Source organism: Doryrhamphus excisus, chromosome 1 (genome assembly GCF_030265055.1).
Source record: "Doryrhamphus excisus isolate RoL2022-K1 chromosome 1, RoL_Dexc_1.0, whole genome shotgun sequence".
Taxonomy (NCBI): Eukaryota; Metazoa; Chordata; class Actinopteri; order Syngnathiformes; family Syngnathidae; genus Doryrhamphus; species Doryrhamphus excisus.
In genome coordinates this window covers 17,580,920-17,602,639 of record NC_080466.1, presented here as the reverse complement: position 1 = coordinate 17,602,639, position 21,720 = coordinate 17,580,920, and the positions used below count along the sequence as shown (strand labels likewise).

The 21,720-nt window shown below is 42.0% G+C and overlaps 2 protein-coding genes across 6 annotated transcripts in view; one reads left to right on the top strand and one right to left on the bottom strand.

Moving 5' to 3' along the window:
- Positions 1-5,869, bottom strand: part of ift27 (intraflagellar transport 27 homolog (Chlamydomonas)) — a 50,039-nt gene extending 44,170 nt beyond the window's left edge. For all 5 annotated transcript variants that reach the window (XR_009128957.1, XM_058065970.1, XM_058065987.1 and 2 more), the window contains exons 1-5: positions 5,724-5,869; positions 4,663-4,742; positions 1,382-1,441; positions 1,034-1,093; positions 839-956 (exon numbers count right to left, since the gene is read on the bottom strand). Coding sequence is in view for 4 of the 5 variants with exons in the window: in XM_058065970.1 (XP_057921953.1) it covers positions 839-956; positions 1,034-1,093; positions 1,382-1,441; positions 4,663-4,742; positions 5,724-5,757 (352 nt within the window). In the remaining variant the exon portion in view is untranslated. The remainder of the gene's footprint in view (positions 1-838; positions 957-1,033; positions 1,094-1,381; positions 1,442-4,662; positions 4,743-5,723) is intronic.
- A 645-nt stretch (positions 5,870-6,514) lies between these two features.
- On the top strand, positions 6,515-21,580 carry LOC131135861 (synaptogyrin-1-like). Its single transcript, XM_058082235.1, has 4 exons — positions 6,515-6,840; positions 18,787-19,024; positions 19,275-19,420; positions 21,064-21,580. Exons 1-4 carry the CDS (start codon positions 6,739-6,741, stop codon positions 21,166-21,168), a joined length of 591 nt encoding a protein of 196 aa, XP_057938218.1. The 5' UTR covers positions 6,515-6,738; the 3' UTR covers positions 21,169-21,580.
- The last annotated feature ends 140 nt before the right edge of the window (positions 21,581-21,720 follow it).

The window sequence follows — 21,720 nt, the reverse complement described above, 5'->3', positions numbered from 1 at the left end:
TAATAATCAGAAGAAGAAGAATGATGATAGTAATAATAATAGGCTAATTAATAATATAATAATGATTATGATATAATTGGGGGCTGCACGGCAGTCGTGTGGTTAGCGCGCAGACGGAGACCAGAGTTCAATTCCACCCTCGGCCATCTCTGTGTGGAGTTTTCTCCAGGTACTCCGGTTTCCTCCCACATTCCAAAAACATGCTAGGTTAATTGGGGACTCCAAATTGTCCATAGGTATGAATGTGAGTGTGAATGGTTGTTTGTCTATATGTGCCCTGTGATTGGCTGGCGACCAGTCCAGGGTGTACCCCGCCTCTCGCCCGAAAACAGCTGTGATAGGTTCCAGCACCCCCGCGACCCTTGTGAAGATAAGCGGTAGAAAATGAATGAATGAATGATATAATTGATCACTGTCCACTGGACAGAATGGTTGCAAAGCTTGAGCAGCGGTTTTGCAGTGTAGATTGTGTGTACTTGTGTAAATTTAATGGTGGCCTAAAACAGGTGAGTTTCTCTACTAAATCTGTCCAAAAGTGGGAAAGTTATATCCCGGTTCTTGTTTGTTATTTTTTATTTTTTTTGAATGTCTACTCTATTCCTGTGCATCTCCAGGGGGCTAAGCCCCCATGTCCTCAGAACCTAGTGACGCACCTGGAGTAGACCATGCAACTTCTCATCAACATCGCGTCCCTACTTCCTCTAGTGGTGAGGGTGACACATCTTTGTGATGTGATGTATTTGCCAGTGTTTGTTATTTTCTTAGAAATTTTAGCCGAGTGACAGCATCATCAGCCTTCATCCACTCGCTGCCCACCTAATGTCTGGGATGCATTTACCTGGAACACGGAGACCTTGGCAGTGGGCCCGGGCTCTCTCCATCCAGCGACTGCAGCTGTCAAAAGAGCGTTGGCTGGTGAGGTCAAACACCAGGCACAGCAGCGACGGCCTGCCCCACTACACAGAAAGCGAGAAGGTGATGAATGGCATCATGCTGCTTGTCTGCGTTCGAAAGCAACCACCGCATATCTCACCATTTTTTCACAGGCTTCCACTAATGTGTCCTTCCCCGCAGAGTCGATGATGTAGAGCTCCTGGACAAGAGGTGGAAGGACAACATATCTTTATTATATATCAGTCTATCTGACTGAGGGAGAGTGGGCACAGACGTCTAGCGAAGCCTGCTTTTTTTACAAAGTGGGTGGACTCATCTACAGTAGCTAGCAGGCAATATCGGGTCTGCTAAAAAACACTTTTTAAAAAGTGATGGGCTGAACCATTGACCATAGCGCGTAACATGGCTTGACTCACTCAACATGGCAGCAGGTGAAGCTCCTGCTAGCAGACAATGTGTACACACACACACACACACACAAACTCACCACACTGTCGTTGCTTTCAGGGATGTTGACGCCTTTGATGAGCAGCTCCACTCCTGTCGTCTGCCAAACAAACACAGGCGCCGTGTTAATTAAAAGTCTCACTTGCTTCTCGCTGAACTGTAAATATTTCTTTTGTGGCTGTCAGTTCCTCTTTATGCGGACCTATCAGAGAAGCCAGGTATTCATGACAAGTTATTAACCATGGCCACCACCTTGCGCAATACAACAAAAGGACTTGAATAATAAAACAATCCCTCGGTGAAAAAGAACAGTAGAAAGAGATACAGTAGAAATTGCGTGTGAAATGTAGAAATATCCTATGGATATGGAGGATGGAACCAGCAACCATCGGGTTGGGGAGTCGACCATGTCACTGTGGAATAAACAGATTGTTTCCAAATTCCACCTACAGAAGGCAACTTTGAAATTGTCCATTCATTTTCAATGGCACAGAAAACATTGTTTTATGGAAAATGTGGATAGTTTAGATCAGGAATTCCCAAACTTTACCAACTCAGGGCCCACTTGAAAATCTAAAAAATGTCCAGGGTTCAATTCCACCCTCGGCCATCTCTGTGTGGAGTTTGCATGTTCTCCCCGTGCATGCGTAGGTTTTCTCCGGGTACTCCGGTTTTCCTCCCACATTCCAAAAACATGCTAGGTTAATTGGCGACTCCAAATTGTCCATAGGTATGAATGTGAGTGTGAATGGTTGTTTGTCTATATGTGCCCTGTGATTGGCTGGCGACCAGTCCAGGGTGTACCCCGCCTCTCGCCCGAAGACAGCTGGGATAGGCTCCAGCACCCCCCGCGACCCTTGTGAGGAAAAGCGGTAGAAAATGAATGAATGAAAGAATATTTGCAAAAATTAATCATATTTTTAATGACTTCTCATGGCCCACCTGCGGCCCACACTTTGGGAATCACTGGTTTAGATGTTAGAATGGTTTGAAGGGCTGGAGAAATGTGGGTAGTAGTTAGCTGACAAAAAAAGGGCTGAATTCACAGACTGAAATATTTTTGTCTCACTCCCATTACTTCTTTTTGCATGTTTAATCTCTACTTCGAGCATCCTTAAGATCAACTAGTGCAAAATGCACATTCAACTGTTCTTAACATTGTGATCATAAGTGTACATTCATTCTAACCACTTCAGACAAACAGGCTAGAGACATTAGCTTGACCTTCAAACATTTTATGATTCCCGTGATGAGAAAGAAGGCAGGTTCTCCCAATCTCATGTGTTCGATCCTATTCATAACAAATACATGGACTGTATGTGCGTCACAGTGGAACAGTGGCGCTCTAATGAGCCGCTGTGATGCACAGGAAGTTCATCTCCGGAATGCCAATGAGGGCCAATTACCAACAAATAAGCTCAGAATATTGCGGACTGTCTGACATTTTCCAAAGGAGGATGTGTGCGGAATGACTGCCTGCGCCCGCACCTTGAGAGGCTGAGGAAGACGAGGGCAGGATTAACAAGGCCTTCGTCGCAGCGGCGGTTTCTTTGCAGAGATACAACGTGAAGAAACATGGCCGCCGACAAGACCTTTCGCTTTCAGTCGATGTAGTGCCTGTATGTGTGTGTCAATACTTTGAAACTTTTACTTCCTTTCTCAGCAATTTATGCACTAATGCATCGTCATGATTGCTTTATATAGGCATGATCTTTATATACTCCATGCCCATGCCAGTTTGAACATACAGCAGGTAATCAATAAATTGATTGGACATAAACTAACTAAATTAGCCTGGTGGTGTCCAAAGTCTGGCCAGGGGGCATTTTGCACCCCGTTGCTATTTTTTGATTATCCCATTGTGAAGGAGGGAAAAAAGTTGTCGATTTGTGACAGGAATCCACAGATTAGAGTTGCACGCATCGCATGCATACATGCACAAACACACGGTTTAGTTGGAAATGTGAAAATTGTAAATAGTTCATAGTTCAGTTATATTTGTACAACAATATATTTTGATGCAAATGCTTCAAAGATGCAGTGCAGATGCAGTACTTTTTCTTGTCTCCTTTTTCTAGTTGGGAACTGATATTTTCCTGAAACTTAACTATGTTCTACTGCTGGTTATTGAAGAACTGAAAAAGTTAGAAACAAATGTTATTTTCTGATGAAAATAAAATTATTTTGCTAGGTTCCATGTTCATAGAACACAATATTCTGTGCGCCTTGAAATAAATGGTGTAAAGGGGTCTTGAAAAATGTCTGTGAATTAATGAATTGATAGTCATTTTAATTAATACAAATTGTAATTAATTTTAATTTAATTAAAAAATGATGAACTATAAATGTAGACTGAAAAGATCCTATTTGACAGAAAAAAAGAATGAATGATAAAAATTTAATCATTAGTGAAAAAAGTATTATTTCTTTCATTATAGTTGACCGCTTGGCTCATTCTGCCCAACATGAAATTGTTTTTAATGCGTTCATAAACAAAACTACAAGGTATATCAAAGTGGTCTCTGTTTCTTTTCATTTTTCATACGCAGCCCTCATGGAAAAAGTTTGTACACCCAGTGGGAGACCTTCTCAAAGGACATTGTTGGATTGTCTCATGTATTTCCAAAACACCAGTGGCTGATTTAAGTCTGCAGGGGGGGTACTTGAAGCAGAACTCCATCCACCCCCACCCACGCCACCCTAAGGAAAGCTCTTTGTTGCATTGATGTGTGTGTTTTTCTGTGCATGTAAACAAGTTAAGTACCTGTTCTAGCGGCGTTCCAGAATCCTGCTGTATTAATTATCGACTTTCCTGCCACCTCGGTACCCCCCAACAGAGCTGACTCAGCAAGAGTTTAATGCACACACACACACACACACACAGGGACACACACAGAGGCACAAATAGTGTTTCAAAAGGGGTAGAAAATTGCCAATCAATTCCCAGAATCAATTCAATGATCAGATGATCAGCTAAGAAATGTGGGAATTTTTGTAATTCATACAAAACGCCCCATGAATGTATGGTGCAGTCACATATATTCCTATTTATTTAGTCGACAGGTGAATTACGTGGACTCTTTGAAAGATTGGCGTAGAAAATCACTTCCATGCCGCCAAGAGCCAATGCATCACAGTCTGCTTAAAGACACGCTGGCCTTCTTTATTGTGTCAAATGAGCATCAATAATGCAGATGAGCATTAACTGCATTGACATTCCACAGTACATTGTGCTGCCGTGCACTTGGGTGATTCCACTCTCGCCTTAAGGTACACAATTTAATGAGTACGGAATCAGTCTTAATAGAACGTATATCTCACCATGCTGTAGTTCTTCTGGAAGACGGTGCCATCACTGTGGAACATCTGCGAGAGAGCACTTTTCCCTACTGCTGGATCTCCTGCACACAGACACACAGAAAGCCAGACAGGCGTCAATAAACCTTTGCTGATGCAACAGCCAGGATTCCTATTTTATTAAATGCTTCTGGTACATTATTACTGTACTGCACGTGGAATAATGTAAACCAGTCTGATTCAACTGGCAAATCCGGGCCAGGACTGACATCAGTCCAACCCACGAGTTGGGTTCAGGGGTTGCCAGTGATATGTTTACAGCAGATATTTGAAAACTGCAGAGTGCTGTTGTGGAGAACAGTGGTTCCCAAAGTGGGGTACGTCAATAAAAAATGAAAAAGGATTAGCGCATTTGTAATCATTTGTAGTATAATAGTTTCAAATTTTACTGTTTAGATTTAAGTTTTAGATTATTAAGTTTTATTCTAAGAGGTAAACCATATGGACTTATGTGCTGAAAAAGTGTGCGCACCCCTGATATACATGTATAATGTACATAAATACTCATATTTATAAAAAAGAAAAAAGTCAATCAATATATATAGTATATCCTCTATGTTTATAGTTGGAGGTAGACCTTAGAGACTTGGTCATTTTAAAAGTAGCTCGCAGATGGAAATAGTTTGAGCGCGCCTGCCATAGTCTTTTTGTAGTAGGCGGGCACTTGAAAACCACAAGTCATATAGAGGATCTTTGACTTGACATTTTTGTGCTAGGTCCTTAAAAACACAAGAGCACATCTGTCATAAAGATGTGGAGGATCTTTGGCCAGCGTAAAACATCGTTTCAGTTTGAATTTATGATTATTTGAGCCGTTATTCCGTCAACTACACAGAAAACAGTGGGTTCCACTGGCCGAAAATGTAGTCAATGTTGTAAGAGAGTCAAATTAAATCACTTAACACCTCAATAAAAGCCAAACATGAGTGACTTCAACCACATTATTAGCATGACCGCTAGCTTCTGCTTTGCTAGCACTAAACTACAACAACATTGCGATTGTTAGAGAAGTTAGAGTCACATACCGACAAACAGACATCTCGCCCTCAACCTCACCATCACAGACTCTTTTTACTCCTTTAAGCGTCGGAAAAACAATGGCTTTTAAACACTTTTAATGGTAGCAGTCTTCCAACATGGACACAACACGTCTCCTATGGCAACAAGCCACGAAAACGTTTCATTGGTTGCGTCTGCGGTGACGTAACCAAGCTTCTGCGTCGTCATTGGTTGGATCTGCGGACATACAGAGGTGGGTGGGTAGTGTCTTGTCATGTGACTTGTCAGGCCAATCTGTCATGGCTGCCGCACGTCATGCTCGCTCTGTATCTGAATGTTGATTTATGTGTTCATTCATTCATTCATTTTCTACCGCTTATCCTCACGAGGACCGGTCGCCAGCCAATCACAGGGCACATATAGACAAACAACCATTCACACTCACATTCATACCTATAGACACTTTGGAGTCGCCTATTAAGCTAACATGCATGTTTTTGGAATTACGGAACATTTTTTGAGACAATTACTGCTCACTTTGTAAAGCATCTGCGGGACCGCCAGGGAGCGCTAACACGCTTCACGACGAGCTTGACCTACACCTGTTACAAACATTCACCTTCACGAAACAAATAGTCGTGATGTAATCGTGCCAGATTATTAAATGTTTGATCATAATACTTATATTTAGCAAATATGAAAACATGCTTTAACACTCTCGTTGTGCGTTATACACTGGGGCGCGTGACTCCATGTGGCCGTCCTGTGAGGACAAGCGCGCGCCAAGAAACTGCTACGTCACATGCGCGCGTCCGAGGCGTGACACTGGCTCGCGCGTTCACGTCTCATCGCTCGCAGCGGCTCTTGTTGACAAGACAGGAGACATCACACGCACCTTCCTCTCCAGGAGGTGTCCACGCAGGTTAGAAAAAGACTCTTCGGGAGGCTCCGGAAGCGTCCAGCAGGATTGTCCGCGTCGGTTTGCCCGGTGCTTGATCCAGCAGCAAGCGAGGAGGAGAGGAGCAGCCAGGCGGGGGGGCCATGGAGGGGATGCAGGCGTACGGAGCCGGGAAAGCCGGAGGAGCCTTCGACCCCGTCACCTTCTTCCAGCAGCCTCAGACCATACTCCGCATTGTGTCGTGGGTGAGTGAGACAGCACTCTTGGAAAACATCCACTATTGATGCTCATTATGTAGATAAAATATATATGCATCTTCACAACCTTAGTTTATCACCAATGTAAACATAATTTTAATGGATGAAGAATGATGAAGAAACTATACTAAATTGAAGTCCGGCGGTAAACAAACATGGCAGAAAGATCTACAAGTCTTAAGTGGAGCCTCCCTGGGACATTTCACGCTACAGTGCCATCATTTTTGCTAGATGTCCAATTGTATTTTCATTCCTTCCGCTGTATACGCCCACTGCTTTAACAAGCAGGCTTTGCTACACGTCTTAAAATAACTATCCGTCCGTCAAATACACAGATGTGGGAGCTATAAGTGTCATCATGTTGTTTTTCTTCAGCGAAATATGCTAACCAAGCATAATGAAAATGTAATGTTAGCACTGTAGCATCACATAGCTATGCTAGTCTTGATAACGTTTGTGTCCCTACTGTCCCACTCCTTCATTGTCCAATGTGATATCCGGCATCTACCTATGGGGACCAAGTGCACAATGGACACACTGTCAGCTTGTTAGCAATATAGCTACACAGGCAGGAAACTATGTGTTGCCAGTAGGGTTGTTCTGTCTCAATTCCAATATCAAAGCTAACTCATTTCCAATACACCATGGTTGTCCAAAGTGAGCCTGGGGGGCCAAATATGGCCTGCAGATGTGTTAACTTTTGCAACTGAACCGTGTGTGTGCACGCGTGTGCAATGCATAACCTCCTTTGTGCAACAAGGCGAGATGCATTTTCACTTCCTGGTTGCTATGCAGGTGTATTTCAATGGGAGAGTTGCAGGCCGAGTTCTTATAAAACGCACTTCTGCCACCTTGTTGTTGTTTTTTCATATAAAAAATGCATTACATATGCTCTCTGTTATTGTGGAGTTGCATCATCACCTCTTTGTGCCTTCTGCACAAAAAACATAAACAACGTAGCGTCTTTGGGAGCGAATGAGATGAAAACACAGTTTGACTCGTGTAGTGTATTAATAATGCAACAAGAAATACGCTAATTGGAAAATCTACACAAACTGAGGAACAGTTTCTGGGGTATACTTTAAACGTCCAGTTATGCAACTTCATCTTGTGCATGAACTGACTACCAGGCAGATTATAATGTTTCTGTGTGCTAGGCAGATCAGGCTACAGTGTCGACAGTGTCATTGGCGTGTCGACTGATAGAATAGTTGTATCTTTTATCACAAGACCTGTGATCCCTGTTCAGCTGGCGAGATCATAATAATCCTAACAATAACAAACCCGCATCTAGTTGAGTCCCCGTCGGGTCTAAGTTGACAGCCGTTATCCACTGCTTCAGTCTGTCCCGTTGTTTTGTTGGTAGCCTGCGGAATTTCAAAGTTTTCAACTTTTCGGCTTATTGACACGACTTTTAATAATACACGTGCGGGGCATGATTTAGAACTTAGCGTTAACTTTTCAAAACTAACAGCACCAGAAGGTAGCGTTACCTTGGGAGTCGCTTGATGCATACTCACAACGCCGCCACCAAAAAATATAATACTCCACATTAGCTGCTACCACCAACAATAACGTTGTAGCTTAGTTAATGTACAGGTCAGTCATGGGAATGCAAAATTGTTTTTGAAGGTTTTTTGTTCGGGCTCCAGCATCAAAATAGGTGAGTTTTCTAGCTCATTCTAACTTGGTGTCTTTGTTTTCTTTCACATCAGGATTGTGGAAAAAATTCCCCAAATTCCCAAAATAGTACTGTTTTCCTTTGTTTAAAAAAATAATTTATAAGATGTACATTTACTAGTTGAATAGTTTTGTGTAGAATTGTGTGCTCTAACTCGATGCTGGGGAAAAAAAGCTTAGGGGGTAAAGAGTCATGTGACTGCTCGATGAAGCGTGAGTGATTATGTGCGTGATGTGGATTTGTCAGAGTTAGCCGGTTTGCAAGGAATGTCCACTTCCTCTAAGATTCTAGTACCTTAGCTGTTTTATTTGACTCCCCCTGCAGCCACCACTAAATGTCACCATGGCAACAGGGGTAACCATAGTAACAACCCAAGCTTGTTGGGTGTGACATTGTTAACACCTTGCAGTTGATGTGTGTGTTAATGAGCGTTGTGGGTGTTATCGGTTGGTGTGTGTTGTAATTGTTTGGCCCTCTCGTGTTGCTAACGTAGCTGTTGTTTGGTTTGATTAGAGGGTGTACCTAATGAAGTCCATTCATACGTGAGAAGAGAATCCATGTAGGAGATGTTTCCTGCTTCACGTTGGCGGCCTGAGTCATCGCCGTGATTAACCACCATGGTCGCACCTCCTTGTCTGTAAAGCACGTCGCTATCCAAGTCACAGAGGTTGACGTTGGGCATGTTGGAGCTGCTATTGCTACAGATCCTTCTGTAGCAATACCGCTTTGGTCCTGTGGAGGTGCTATAGTGCTTGAATTGAATCGTACGCTGTCTCAGTCCACAACTGCCTGATATTGAGTTTGGCGCCCTTGATTGGTTTACGGCAGGGGTCTCAAACTCAATTTACCTGGGGGCCACTGGAGCTAGGGTCTGGGCAAGGCTGGGTCGCATCAGGTTTTCCCCCAAAAAAACAACGCATTTATTCAAAACAGAAAAATATACAAACTTTTTCAGTGCTTTGGTTCCGATTTTCTATAAGAAAAGCTCTGATAAAACATTCCACTGTTCTCAAATATCTTAATTTTTATTTTTCTGCACAAAATAAGTAAATAAAATAATAAATAATAATAAATATAATAATAATAATAAAACAGCAAATAATAAAAACTTAAGAGACCACATATAGTTGGTGGGTAGACAAATTATTTTTTTCAGATTAAAATGAACAAAGCATTATTAGAGCCCTGTAGACATGACAAAACACGACTATAGTCACAGTTATACTTTTTTTTACAACATATTGCGCAACTGCAGGGTCTTGAGACACATGCTAACTCGCAAACTAGAGAACTAGCGACCGAAACGGTAGCCTTCAAGTTATTTCCTTTCAACTTAAATAGCCAAAAACTTACCACTTCCACACGGATAGGGAGGATAACTATTAACAGTTATTTAACCTTTAACATGAACATTAATCAAACGTAATATTTTTTTCTGGGTACATGATACCATACAGCATCCATATCAAACTTGCGCGGGCCGCACTAACATTAAACTTTCTTATCAAGGCGGGGGCCTCAAACTAGTGTCCTGCAGGCCACATTTGGCCCACGGGCCGCGTGTTTGAGACCTCTGGTTTACGGCATCTGTCGAGACCCCCCCCCCCCAATAACCTGGCACCACCACAATTAGATTGCAATCCTTTGGGGAAACCTTCTAGTTATATATTTGTGTGAAAACATAGGCTTGGTGCCTCCTTTGCATCTGTTCTTGCTCTTATTGGATAAGTAGCTGTGTGTGTGTGTGTGGGGGGGGGGGGGGGGGAGGGGGGGGGGGTTTCTACAGCACTCCAATGTGAATACATACATTTCAAGTCCACTCCGGCGGCCGCTTTACAGCCATTGTTTCCACTGGAGTGCGTCTAATGTGAGCGTGGTGCCAGGATGCACCAACTGATGGGGCGATCGTGACTCTTGTGTAATATTGTTTTATTAAAACGTATCTTCCAATGACACGCAGCGATGAGTCATCGCTGTGATATTATTAGTCGGGACAGTATTGAGGGGGGTAGCGATATGCTGTAATCACGGTTTGTCTTCAGGCCACTTCATAAGTTTGTGCATTAAAGCTGGAAAACCAATTCAGTGCTGTTAGAACGATATAAAACAAACAAAGCACCTTGTTGTAATAATAATAATAATAATCTAATAATCATATAGGGCGGTACGGCGGTCAAGTGGTTAGCGCGCAGACCTCACAGCTAGGAGACCAGGGTTCAATTCCACTCTCGGCCATCTCTGTGTGGAGTTTGCATGTTCTCCCCGTGCATGCGTGGGTTTTCTCCGGGTACTCCGGTTTCCTCCCACATTCCAAAAACATGCTAGGTTAATTGGCGACTCCAAATTGTCCATAGGTATGAATGTGAGTGTGAATGGTTGTTTGTCTATATGTGCCCTGTGATTGGCTGGCCACCAGTCCAGGGTGTACCCCGCCTCTCGCCCAAAGACAGCTGGGATAGGCTCCAGCACCCCCGCGACCCTCGTCGAAAATGAATGAATGAATGAATAATAATCATATAATATAATAATATATATAATAGTATATATAATAATAATATAATAGATAATAATATAATAATCATAAAATAATAATTATTTACCGTTAAGTTCTGCAGTTTGAAACGGAATTTTACACATAATTTATCAATAGTCGTGTTCATTGATTCAATATAATTTTAGTCACGTTATTTCCACAGTTGATGTACCCATCCAGTTTGCTGTTGACGATTACAATGAAATACAAAAAATAAATGAAAAATATTTCATCATAAAATATCACCAGTTGAAAGGAGGTCAGTGTTGAAGTGTTGCAGTGAGGACTTTTATGGTATGCAACTTACCGCTGACTTATTTTACGAGTACATTGATGCATAAAGATGTAAAATGCAAAGCTGACTGATGTCACATGACAGGTTACAGAATGGTTCAATTCCTAGGGATATGAAATGAAGACTGCTGTATTGAACAGTTGGATACAGTTACATGTATTGTTGCACCCCTAATTATAGGAAATTGATTTGCTGTGGTGACCCCTGAAGGGGAAGAAGAATCAACCCCCCCGTTGCTCCTGATGCCGTGTCATCAGTAGGTCAATATTCTAACACTAACTTTTATTCTCCAATGAGAAAAAAAAACTTTGATGGTCTTGAAGGCTTCCAACGTTACTGGCATGATAAGGAGATCCCGCCATGTTTTCCCCAGTGGAGGGTGCACCGTAATGATCCTTTTTTTTTTTTTTTGGATGATTTTATTCTGGACACAAAAACCTGTCAGAAATACCATGGCTGTATTGTGTGGCTCTGATATAAACCGTATTTGCATCCTGTAAATGGATTTACGGTAGAAGTCATTATCGATGTGCTGTTTGGTGTTTGTGCCGAATGGGGCGGCACGGCGGTCGAGTGGTTAGCGCGTAGACCTCACAGCTAGGACACCAGGGTTCAATTCCACCCTTGGTTCAATTCCATCTCTGTGTGGAGTTTGCATGTTCTCCCCGTGCATGCGTGGGTTTTCTCCGGGTACTCCGGTTTCCTCCCACATTCCAAAAACATGCTAGGTTAATTGGCGACTCCAAATTGTCCATAGGTATGAATGTGAGTGTGAATGGTTGTTTGTCTATATGTGCCCTGTGATTGGCTGGCGACCAGTCCAGGGTGTACCCCGCCTCTCGCCCGAAGACAGCTGGGATAGGCTCCAGCACCCCCGCGACCCTCGTGAGGATAAGCGGTAGAAAATGAATTAATGAATGTTTGCTCACATCATTTCTGCGACACAAATATTGACGAAAAACAGGAACTTTGGAATATAATAATCATCACCATACATGTCCTCCGCCATTATGTGTGCTAATTAGCTTGGGAAGCGCCTTGAAAGCCTTCTGTTTGTTTGCAATACACACGCAAGAAACCAGGCTATAGGGCTGCGGCCAAATCAGTCCATCTGCATGAGACATTATTAAGTTAATTATGCATTGAAAAGTGAAAATCAAAACATCATATTGTGTCCAATCATCACAATTGTTGTTACTGACTTGAATGAAGGTTGCATTTGCCACTGTTTTTCATAAGCTTCACATTGTACAGTTATCTTTTTTAGTATTGTTTATGATGTGTCAACAATTGAACACTACAAAAAAAAAAAATTAATGAACCTTTAATAGAACAATGGCGCTTCAGCTTGTGCAGGGGCGTCAAATGGCAGTGGCTATAGGGAGATGTTGCAGAGGGAATCCCTCACTCTGCTGCATGTTTCCCCATAGATGTCATGATTGAGTGGTCTGCAAGTAAATACTTCCACACACAAATGTTTTTTCTCACCATGACAGCATTTCATTCATCTTATAAAGACACCGTGGCGTGCAGTCATCAACTTGACTTGTTTTAGTTTATTATTTCTACTTGTAGAAGTCATTTTTTTATTATTGGAAGAATCTATACCAGTATACTCGTACATAAAAATATCCCTAATGGGGAGGGAATGGCAGTTTCACCCTGGAACAGATGATTTTACTTCCTTGTTTTTGTTTTTGCACCCTAACCTTCAATGAAGTGTGGTAAAAGTGCAAGGTAAGGCCATTGTGGCCTTTGTGACTGGATGGATGGTCATTCCTAATGGAGGACTTAGCGTGGCATACAGTGTGTGAATAGCAGGAGGGCCAACAGGGCCCGCCTCAATTGTCTGCTTGCTACAAGAGGACAACAGCAGCGTTTCAATCATTTACTAACACTGATATGATTTACACTGAGCCAGCTACAGCGTGTGTGTGTGTATGTGTGTGTGTGTGTGTCGATTGTGATGTTCACCTACATTTAGAGGGAAAACAAGCAGATTCAATCAAGTTGAAATGGTGGGAGTCAATGGAAACACACAAACCCATCACAAGATGTCACGTCACAAGATGAGAGGCCCGCATGTTGTCCTCCACAGGGCCGCCTTTCATCACCACCGGGGGAGTCTTGTGATTTGTTTTTCCAACCTTCCACTTCGACAACCACACCCACCTCCACACACACACACACACACACACACACACAAAACGTCACATGCTATGCTTAGTGAGGAATGTTGAGCAGCGTCGGGTTTTACCTCTGCCAAGGGTGCAGCACGAGAGCTTAAGGATAGTTTGGTTTGTTGATGGATTATACAAAAACCTGCTGAAGGTAGACAATGTACATATGTATCAAGGAAAAAGGTGTTAACTATGAACAAAATGTAGATACAGGTGCTTTTTTTGATTTGTTACCCATTTGAAACACCTGAGCATGAATGTTGATGGAAAAAGTTACCCCGCTAAGGCGCCACACGTGTCCCAAGTGTGGTGCTATGTCTCACACTGTCTGTGCTAGAGCCCTAAATTAACAGTAGACCTGCACAGTGACGCAGTCATAAACACATGTAAACACAGCCTCACATGTATAACATTAATAGATACTCACACCTAAGTTATATACAGTACACTATATATTATTCATAGCTTATTTGTCTCTTATAATGTCTATTGTGTCAATATCATACATTGAGTAATAAGAGTGTAGAGGTGACTATGGGGGTGTTATTTCATGTCTAAAGGGCTCTAATAATGTTAACTCCACCTTGTGGAAATTTGCTTATCACAGTCGGGTCTGGAACCAACTTACCGCAATAAAAAGGGATTACTGTATATGACATGGAAATCATAACTGTCAATATGCTCTGGAAATATACGTATGCAAAGTCTATATTCATAATACCCTGTCAACTTTATGTATTGTAAAATGCGCTTGGAAAAAAGAAGAACAGGGTTGTCGGCCATGTTTGTTATTGACCTTTGACTGTTTTTGATACTCGCAAGTACGGTTGTTTTTAGGTCGATCACAGCTTTTGTCTCGGCGCAATTTTAAAGCAATGGAAACCAAAGGTGCGCAGACCTCACAGCTAGGAGACCAGGGTTCAATTCCACCCTCGGCCATCTCTGTGTGGAGTTTGCATGTTCTCCCCCCGTGCACGAGTGAGTTTTCTCCAGGTACTCCGGTTTCCTCCCACATTCTAAAAACATGCTAGGTTTTTTTTGGTCTAAAATCTGCTCCCGCTTCTTTAATATTTGGGATAGAGAAGTGAATGAGGTATCAAATAAAGGATCACAGCCTTGATTTTACAAATTCCATGTAAGCGGAATGGGTCCGTCCCATTGCGTTCATTCGTTTTTAGCTGTTTTTATATCTTTAGAATGTACAGAAAATTCATGTCTCACATAAAGGATTGTGGATGATGAGCAACTGAACCCTTAATTTCACTTCCTGTTCTCCACCCCGCCCAACCCCAATCCCCCAACCAAAACCATTAGCTCCCCTAGCACTGGATAATATTTACAGCAACCAGCAACACACAAGTCTTAGTTTTGTCTTTGAATTGTTTTAATGATGTCCACTATGTTGGGTATTATGAGTTTAAAGGTTATTCTCATAATACTAAATAATAATAAAAGGTTTGTTATTCTCCAGAATCTGGAACAATTAACGGCCATAAATGAGGGACTACTGTATTACTTCGTAGTCTTCATTATTTGCAAGCAAAACACAAAATGAAAGCCAATGTTTGAGTGCACGTGAAGGACACGCTCCAGCGTCGGCCATCACAAAGGACGTCTGGACCCAAGCAGGAGAAGAAGAAAGCGAGTAATTCAATCTGGACCATGTGACAGCAAAACACAATTGTGAGCCAGAAGACGGCGGGGGCTCTTAAACCCAACTAACTAGGTCATGCCAGAACCAATCCTTGTTTGTGTGCTGCGTCATTGGACCGGGCAGAAAAGCAAGGGTGGCATCGGAGTAGAAAGTCACTTCTGGTGATTTTATTTCCCAGTCGGGTTGAGCCAGGAAATGAAACTATGTCACGTCAGACATAAAACCTAATGCTGGAAATCAAAGGGAATATTTAGTCCAGCACTTTCTACTTTAGTTGATAGATAGAATGATAGAACACTGTGGTGTTGCTCAAGGCTCACATGTACGACCATTACTCTTCCCATGCCAGCTGTGTTTCAAGATTAATCCGTCTAATTTGTCGCATATACTATGTAAGTAACATAGTACCTTTAATGGCTGCCTGTTTTGTGTCCTTTCTGACGTCAATCTCAAAGCTTCAGCCACACGCCTCAAGAGCCGGTAATGAGGGGGGGCGATGATGCAACTGCTCTATAAATAGCACCGCCTCTGCACCCCTGCCTCCCCGACCCTTTCCTCCACCGATCTCATCCTCGCCACTCATCTTTGCGGGCCCTTCTTAATGAAAACACTTGCAGGTAAAAGTCCTCCAAGGAAAGACAAAGTCTGTGTCGTGTGGGTGGTTGAGGAAGACTCACGTCCTGGAGTGTTCACTTCAGTGACGGGTAGCGCCAACTAGCAACTGATGCTAGTACCAGACAAAGACAAGTGGGTAATATGGAAGCTGTGCATTGCCGTCTTTGAGAGGTGATGGCCTTAAACCAAGGTTCAAGGTTTAAAATAGACCCCCATTAGTTGGAACCACAGTAGCAAAACAAATGAGTACTTCCGAAAAACAACAATACTTAAAAAAACAGTCCAGTACATCATATATCAACATTATGCATGACACCAGCTCACATCAAGAAAGAAGAACCAGACTCTTCTGGAGTATCTTCCTAAAATCTAAAAATTGTGCACCATTTTTCATCTATTTATTCTTCCACTTCTTCTTTTTTTGTTTGCTCATTTCTCCTTTATTTCTCAGGCAATTCAAACCAAGATGAATCAAATGCTGTCAAAGTATTTACTCGGCTGACCTCTCGACCTAAACAAGTTGAAATGATGATAAACACCAGCGAAAGCTTGCTAAATCTGAATCCTATTTTAAAGCAATTTTTAAAGCTTTGGGACTCCAGCCAACCACAGTGAGAGACATGATCTCTGATGATGTCTGCTATATTGGTTATCATGAGTGTAAGGTTGTATCGTATGTATCGTACCGTTGTATTGAATTAAAACCGCTTTTAATACATAGGTGAGAAAGTTGAGATTTTGGATCAATATTAATAACAATTCCATTAATTCCAATTCTAGTTCTAAGTGCAGTATTTTTATATTTTATAATGCCTCATATTAACTCACTAGCAAGATCTCATAGCGTATAGACTGGTCTATATATTTATATATTTCATGTCATATTTCATATTATCTTGCAAACTGTATTTGTATATAACTGGGTAAAATTGTTAATTTGTTAATACTTGGGTTGTTTATATTGTTTATATTTTTTATATTGTGTATTTTGTACTGCTTAACTGATTCTGTACTCTTGCAAATTTCTGCACCGAGGAACAAATAAAGGCATTTCTTAGTCTTAGTCTTAGTCTTAGTCTTAGTCTTAGTCTTAGTCTTAGTCTTAGTCTTAGTCTTAGTCTGATTCTTATTCTTCCAGAGGGGAATTCCATATGTACTGTACAATATAAGCTATAGTATAGTATTCCATTGTAAAATGTGCAATACAAAATAATGAAGAATCGGGCATGAAAAATGCAGAATTTCAAAACTTGTGATCAAATCCCCAAAGCAAGCTGAACTCCCGTCAACTTTTCCAGCCCCTGGCGTGGTCACGATGAAAGCATCTCTGCTGTTTCTGTCCCGAAACAACGGATGTTATCACGTGCATGTGGGAGGAAGATGAGCACCATGGCTGGGGTGTGTCCTTTTGTGTGCTTGTCATTCACCAATACACACAGACAGCTGTGCACACTACAAGGACAAGAGCAAGGACATCGAAAATGGAAGAAAATAGCCCACAAAGTTGGAAGCATACCAAAATGTCTTGAAAGACGCTTGTTCTTCTGTTCCCAACTTCTGAGTCATTTATGGATTAAGAAATGTTTGGCCAGTTAATGCATCAGGCTTTGTGCCAGTTTGTTTGTTGCTTTTCAAAGTTTGCTAAATGCTTATGTGGAGGAGCGATCGCATGAACTAAATGACAATGTTAAAAAGCCATAGCATTTCAGTATGTGGAATCAAACTATGGAATGGATTGAGTAAGGACCTCAAACAATGCACAACGATGAGCCAATTCAAGAAACAATACAAGCAGTTGATGTTTGCTAAATACAAGGATGAAGAGTCTTGAACCAGTCATGATGTACTATATATATCACTATATTGACACTTACTATGGTACCCATTATGTCATTGGATGCTCATATCACCTTGTACTTCAGTACGTGACAAAAAAAAAAACTTAAATTATATTAGGAAGTGAACAAATGTAATAGTTACTGATTGTAAAAGTAATAAAAAAATAAAATAATAAAAAAGTAATATTTTTGATATAGTATAATATAATTTTTCCCATTTCTGCTGGATTTTGTAAAATTCCCAGCAACAACATTTCAACTTTCTTATGAATTTTCCTTTTCTAATTCTTACTTTATTCCCATAATGTTTGGACTTTTTGTTTGGACTCTTGAACCAGTCATGATGTGCTATATGTATCACTATATTGACATTTACTATGGTACCCATTATGTCATTGGATGCTCATATCAACTCGTACTTCAGTACGTGACAAAAAAAAAAAAAAAATTATATTAGGAAATGAACAAATGTAATAGTTACTGATTGTAAAAGTAATAAAAAATAAATAAATAAAATAATAAAAAAGTAATATTTTTTTTCCATTCTGCTGGATTTTGTAAAATTTCCAGCAACAACATTTCAACTTTCTTATGAATTTTCCTTTTCTAATTCTTAATTTATTCCCATAATGAATAAATGATAACCATTATGTCATTGTATGGTCATATCAACTCGTACTTCGGTACGTGACAAAAAAAAACAAAAAACTTAAACTATATTAGGAAAGCAGGAAGTGAACAAATGTAACAGTTACTGATTGTAAAAGTACCAGATGGAGGGGTAGGATTTAATAAGCTTTGCTTCTTCCTACTCCTTTTGGACATGTGGAACTGTGAACTGATAATGTGTGTTCAAATGAAATAAAACCATTACCATAAATGGAACATCTTAATTTTGACATTGTAGATTATTTTGGAGTCTTTCTATTGCGTTTGATTTTGAAAGCCTGAGTTAACTAAGTTAACTAAAAAGCACAGTTATTTTGACTTTGTGGGTTATTTTTTAGTCTTTCTATTGCTTTCTATTGTGCAACGTTACTGTGGAAGAGCGCTTGTATTATCTAAATGATGGTCCAACTTTACCATTTGGAGCTCATTGCTGATTGCTGATCTGAATTCTCTCCTCCTTCCTCTGCAGCTCTTCTCCATCGTCATCTTCGGCTGCATCGCCAACGAGGGTTACATCAACCGGCCCAACGAGGTGGCGGAGTACTGCATCTTCAACCGCAACCAAAACGCCTGCAACTATGGCGTCTTCATGGGCTCCATGGCCTTCTTGTGCTGCATGGCTTTCCTGGCGCTGGACATCTACTTCCCCCAGATCAGCAGCGTCAAAGACCGCAAGAAGGCGGTACTGGCTGACATCGGCGTGTCAGGTATCCGCTTCCTGCAGACACAGGACGTATATGTGCATGTTTTATCTGTATCTGATTCTCAATGAACCAGGAAGTAGGCTGCGAGCTAACACACAGACACTTCAGCCTTGGCGGAGGTCATTTAGTTCTCCTTTTTCCCAACATGTCTTGCTAGGATGAAGATTTTACACTGAAGTGGTCTCATCCAAGGTCCTATTGGCTTCATTGCACTTCCGTTCACCTGCAATGCTATGACTCTTTCTGTCCGCAGCGTTCTGGTCCTTCATGTGGTTTGTGGGCTTCTGCTTCTTGGCCAATCAGTGGCAGGCCACCGACCACGAAGATGACCCGCTGAGGGAGGGCGAGGATGCCGCACGGGCTGCTATCACTTTCTCCTTCTTCTCCATCTTCACTTGGGTAAGCCATGTTCCACTTTGGGCAAGGGCTTGATCTCTTTGGTACAGCTTTGGTCATGGATAGAGGAATGAGCAATCCTGAGGATTGAGGAATGTTGATATCTGACAAGGTGTTTACTCCGTAAACAACAACTGTTTGATTGGTTGAAATTCTGGACTATATTTTCTATATAAGTGGGCGGGATTTTTAGGTTTTCAAGTTCCGGGGGTCGAGCGGTTAGCGCGCAGACCTCACAGCTAAGAGACCCAAGTTCAATCCCACCCGAGTTTGCATGTTCTCCCCGTGCATGCATGGTTTTTCTCCGGGTACTCCGGTTTCCTCCCACATTCCAAAAACATGCTAGGTTAATTAGCGACTCCAAATTGTCCATAGGTATGAATGTGAGTGTGAATGGTTGTTTGTCTATATGTGCCCTGTGATTGGCTGGCCACCAGTCCAGGGTGTACCCCGCCTCTCGCCCGAAGACAGTTGGGATAGGCTCCAGCACCCCCCGCCACCCTCGTGAGGATAAGTGGTAGAAAATGAATGAATGAATGAATGTAAACACTCAACACTGACTGAAGTGGTTCCGGTCTCTGAGACACTTCTCTCCACCTTAGCAGTGTGAACCGATGCTGAACCGGATTCACTTGTAACCTTTTCTATATCAGTTTGCCATGTGAACACAAAGTGATCCAGATGTGCCGGCGTTGCGTTGACTTGACTAGGAAAAAGATCCCGGATGGTCTTTCAAATCAGTTTGTAATGTGAACACAAAAAGAGTCACAGTAACTCCCTTTCCTGTTGTGTCTGTTCTGTTTCATTCCAGATTGCGTTGATTTGATTCCATTCTTGTTTCTATAAGCGCAGAAACCGCTAACTCATTTGTTTGGGGAGCAGCAGGAAACTTTGGTTTTTCACTCGACACTGACACACTTTCCACATGAAAGCTCAGCCGCCATTGTTGCATTTGAATAAAACCTGCTCCAGTTTCCTCCCACATTCCAAAAACATGCTAGGTTAATTAGCGACTCCAAATTGTCCATAGGTATGAATGTGAGTATGAATGGTTGTTTGTCTATATGTATATGTAAAAGCGGTAGAAAATGAATGAATCAAACCAAAGGCACTATTTTTTGGTCTAAAATCTGCTCCCGCTTCTTTAATATTTGGGATAGAGAAGTGAATGAGGTATCAAATAAAAGATCAGACTTGATTTTACAAATTCCATATAAGTGGAATGGGTGAGTCGCATTACGTTCATTTGTTTTTAGCTGTTTTTATATCTTTAGAATGTACAGAAAATTCATGTCTCACATAAAGGATTGTGGATGATGGGCAACTGAACCCTCAATTTCACTTCCTGTTCTCCACCCCGCCCAGCCAAAACCATCAGCTCCCCTAGCACTATATTGGGTATTATGAGTTTAAAAGTGACTATCAGGACTCCTTCATGAGTCTGGAACAATTAATGGCCATAAATGAGGGACTACTGTATTACTTTGTAGTCTTCATTATTTGTAAACAAATCACAAAATGAGAAGGAATCGGTGAAGTGGTCAGGACTCCCAAGTGGAAGACGAAAGGATGTGCTGAGCCTTTTATGCTCTTCATGGGAGCACATGCCGGCGTATGATTGGTTGACGTGGATGTTGTTCCGACAGGGCGCCCAGGCTCTGTTCTCCATGGAGAAGTTAAAGAATGTGTCCTTTGAGGAGGAATACACCAAGCTGTTCCCGCCGCAGCCTCATCAACCGCCGCTGATCTGAAAGATGCTGTCCCCCCCCCCCCCCGAAAAAGGAGGAAGTGAATTACAGTTTTCCAAAAGAAATGTTTGGCCTCTCATTTTGTTTCCAATGATTTCACCTGCTGACCGCCAACATCGCGGGTGTCCAAAAAGGATGAAGTTTTATGCACTGCGGCACTGTAGCTCTTCAATAATGCATCATGTCCCTGTGCCGGTGCTGCTGAGGTGGTGCCGCCCCCCTCCCCCCGACCCCATGCCTGAGTATTACTAACCTGCTTTGACCGAACTCTTGCTAATAAACTTTGCAAGCTTTCTAGCTGACTAATCAATGTTTTCCCTCTCTGTTCTTCTCTGCTAACACACCTTCATCTTCCTCTTCATTATCTTCATCCATCCTCTGCACCCCCCCCCCAACTCCTCCTCTCTCTGTCTGCCACCCCTCCCCACTGTTCCAAAGGCGGGACAGTCATTCCTGGGCTTCCAGAAGTACAAGCTGGGGGCCGACTCGGCCCTCTTCTCCCAGGACTACACAGGCCCCAGCCAGGACGCGGCCGGGCCCTACACCTCCTTCGGC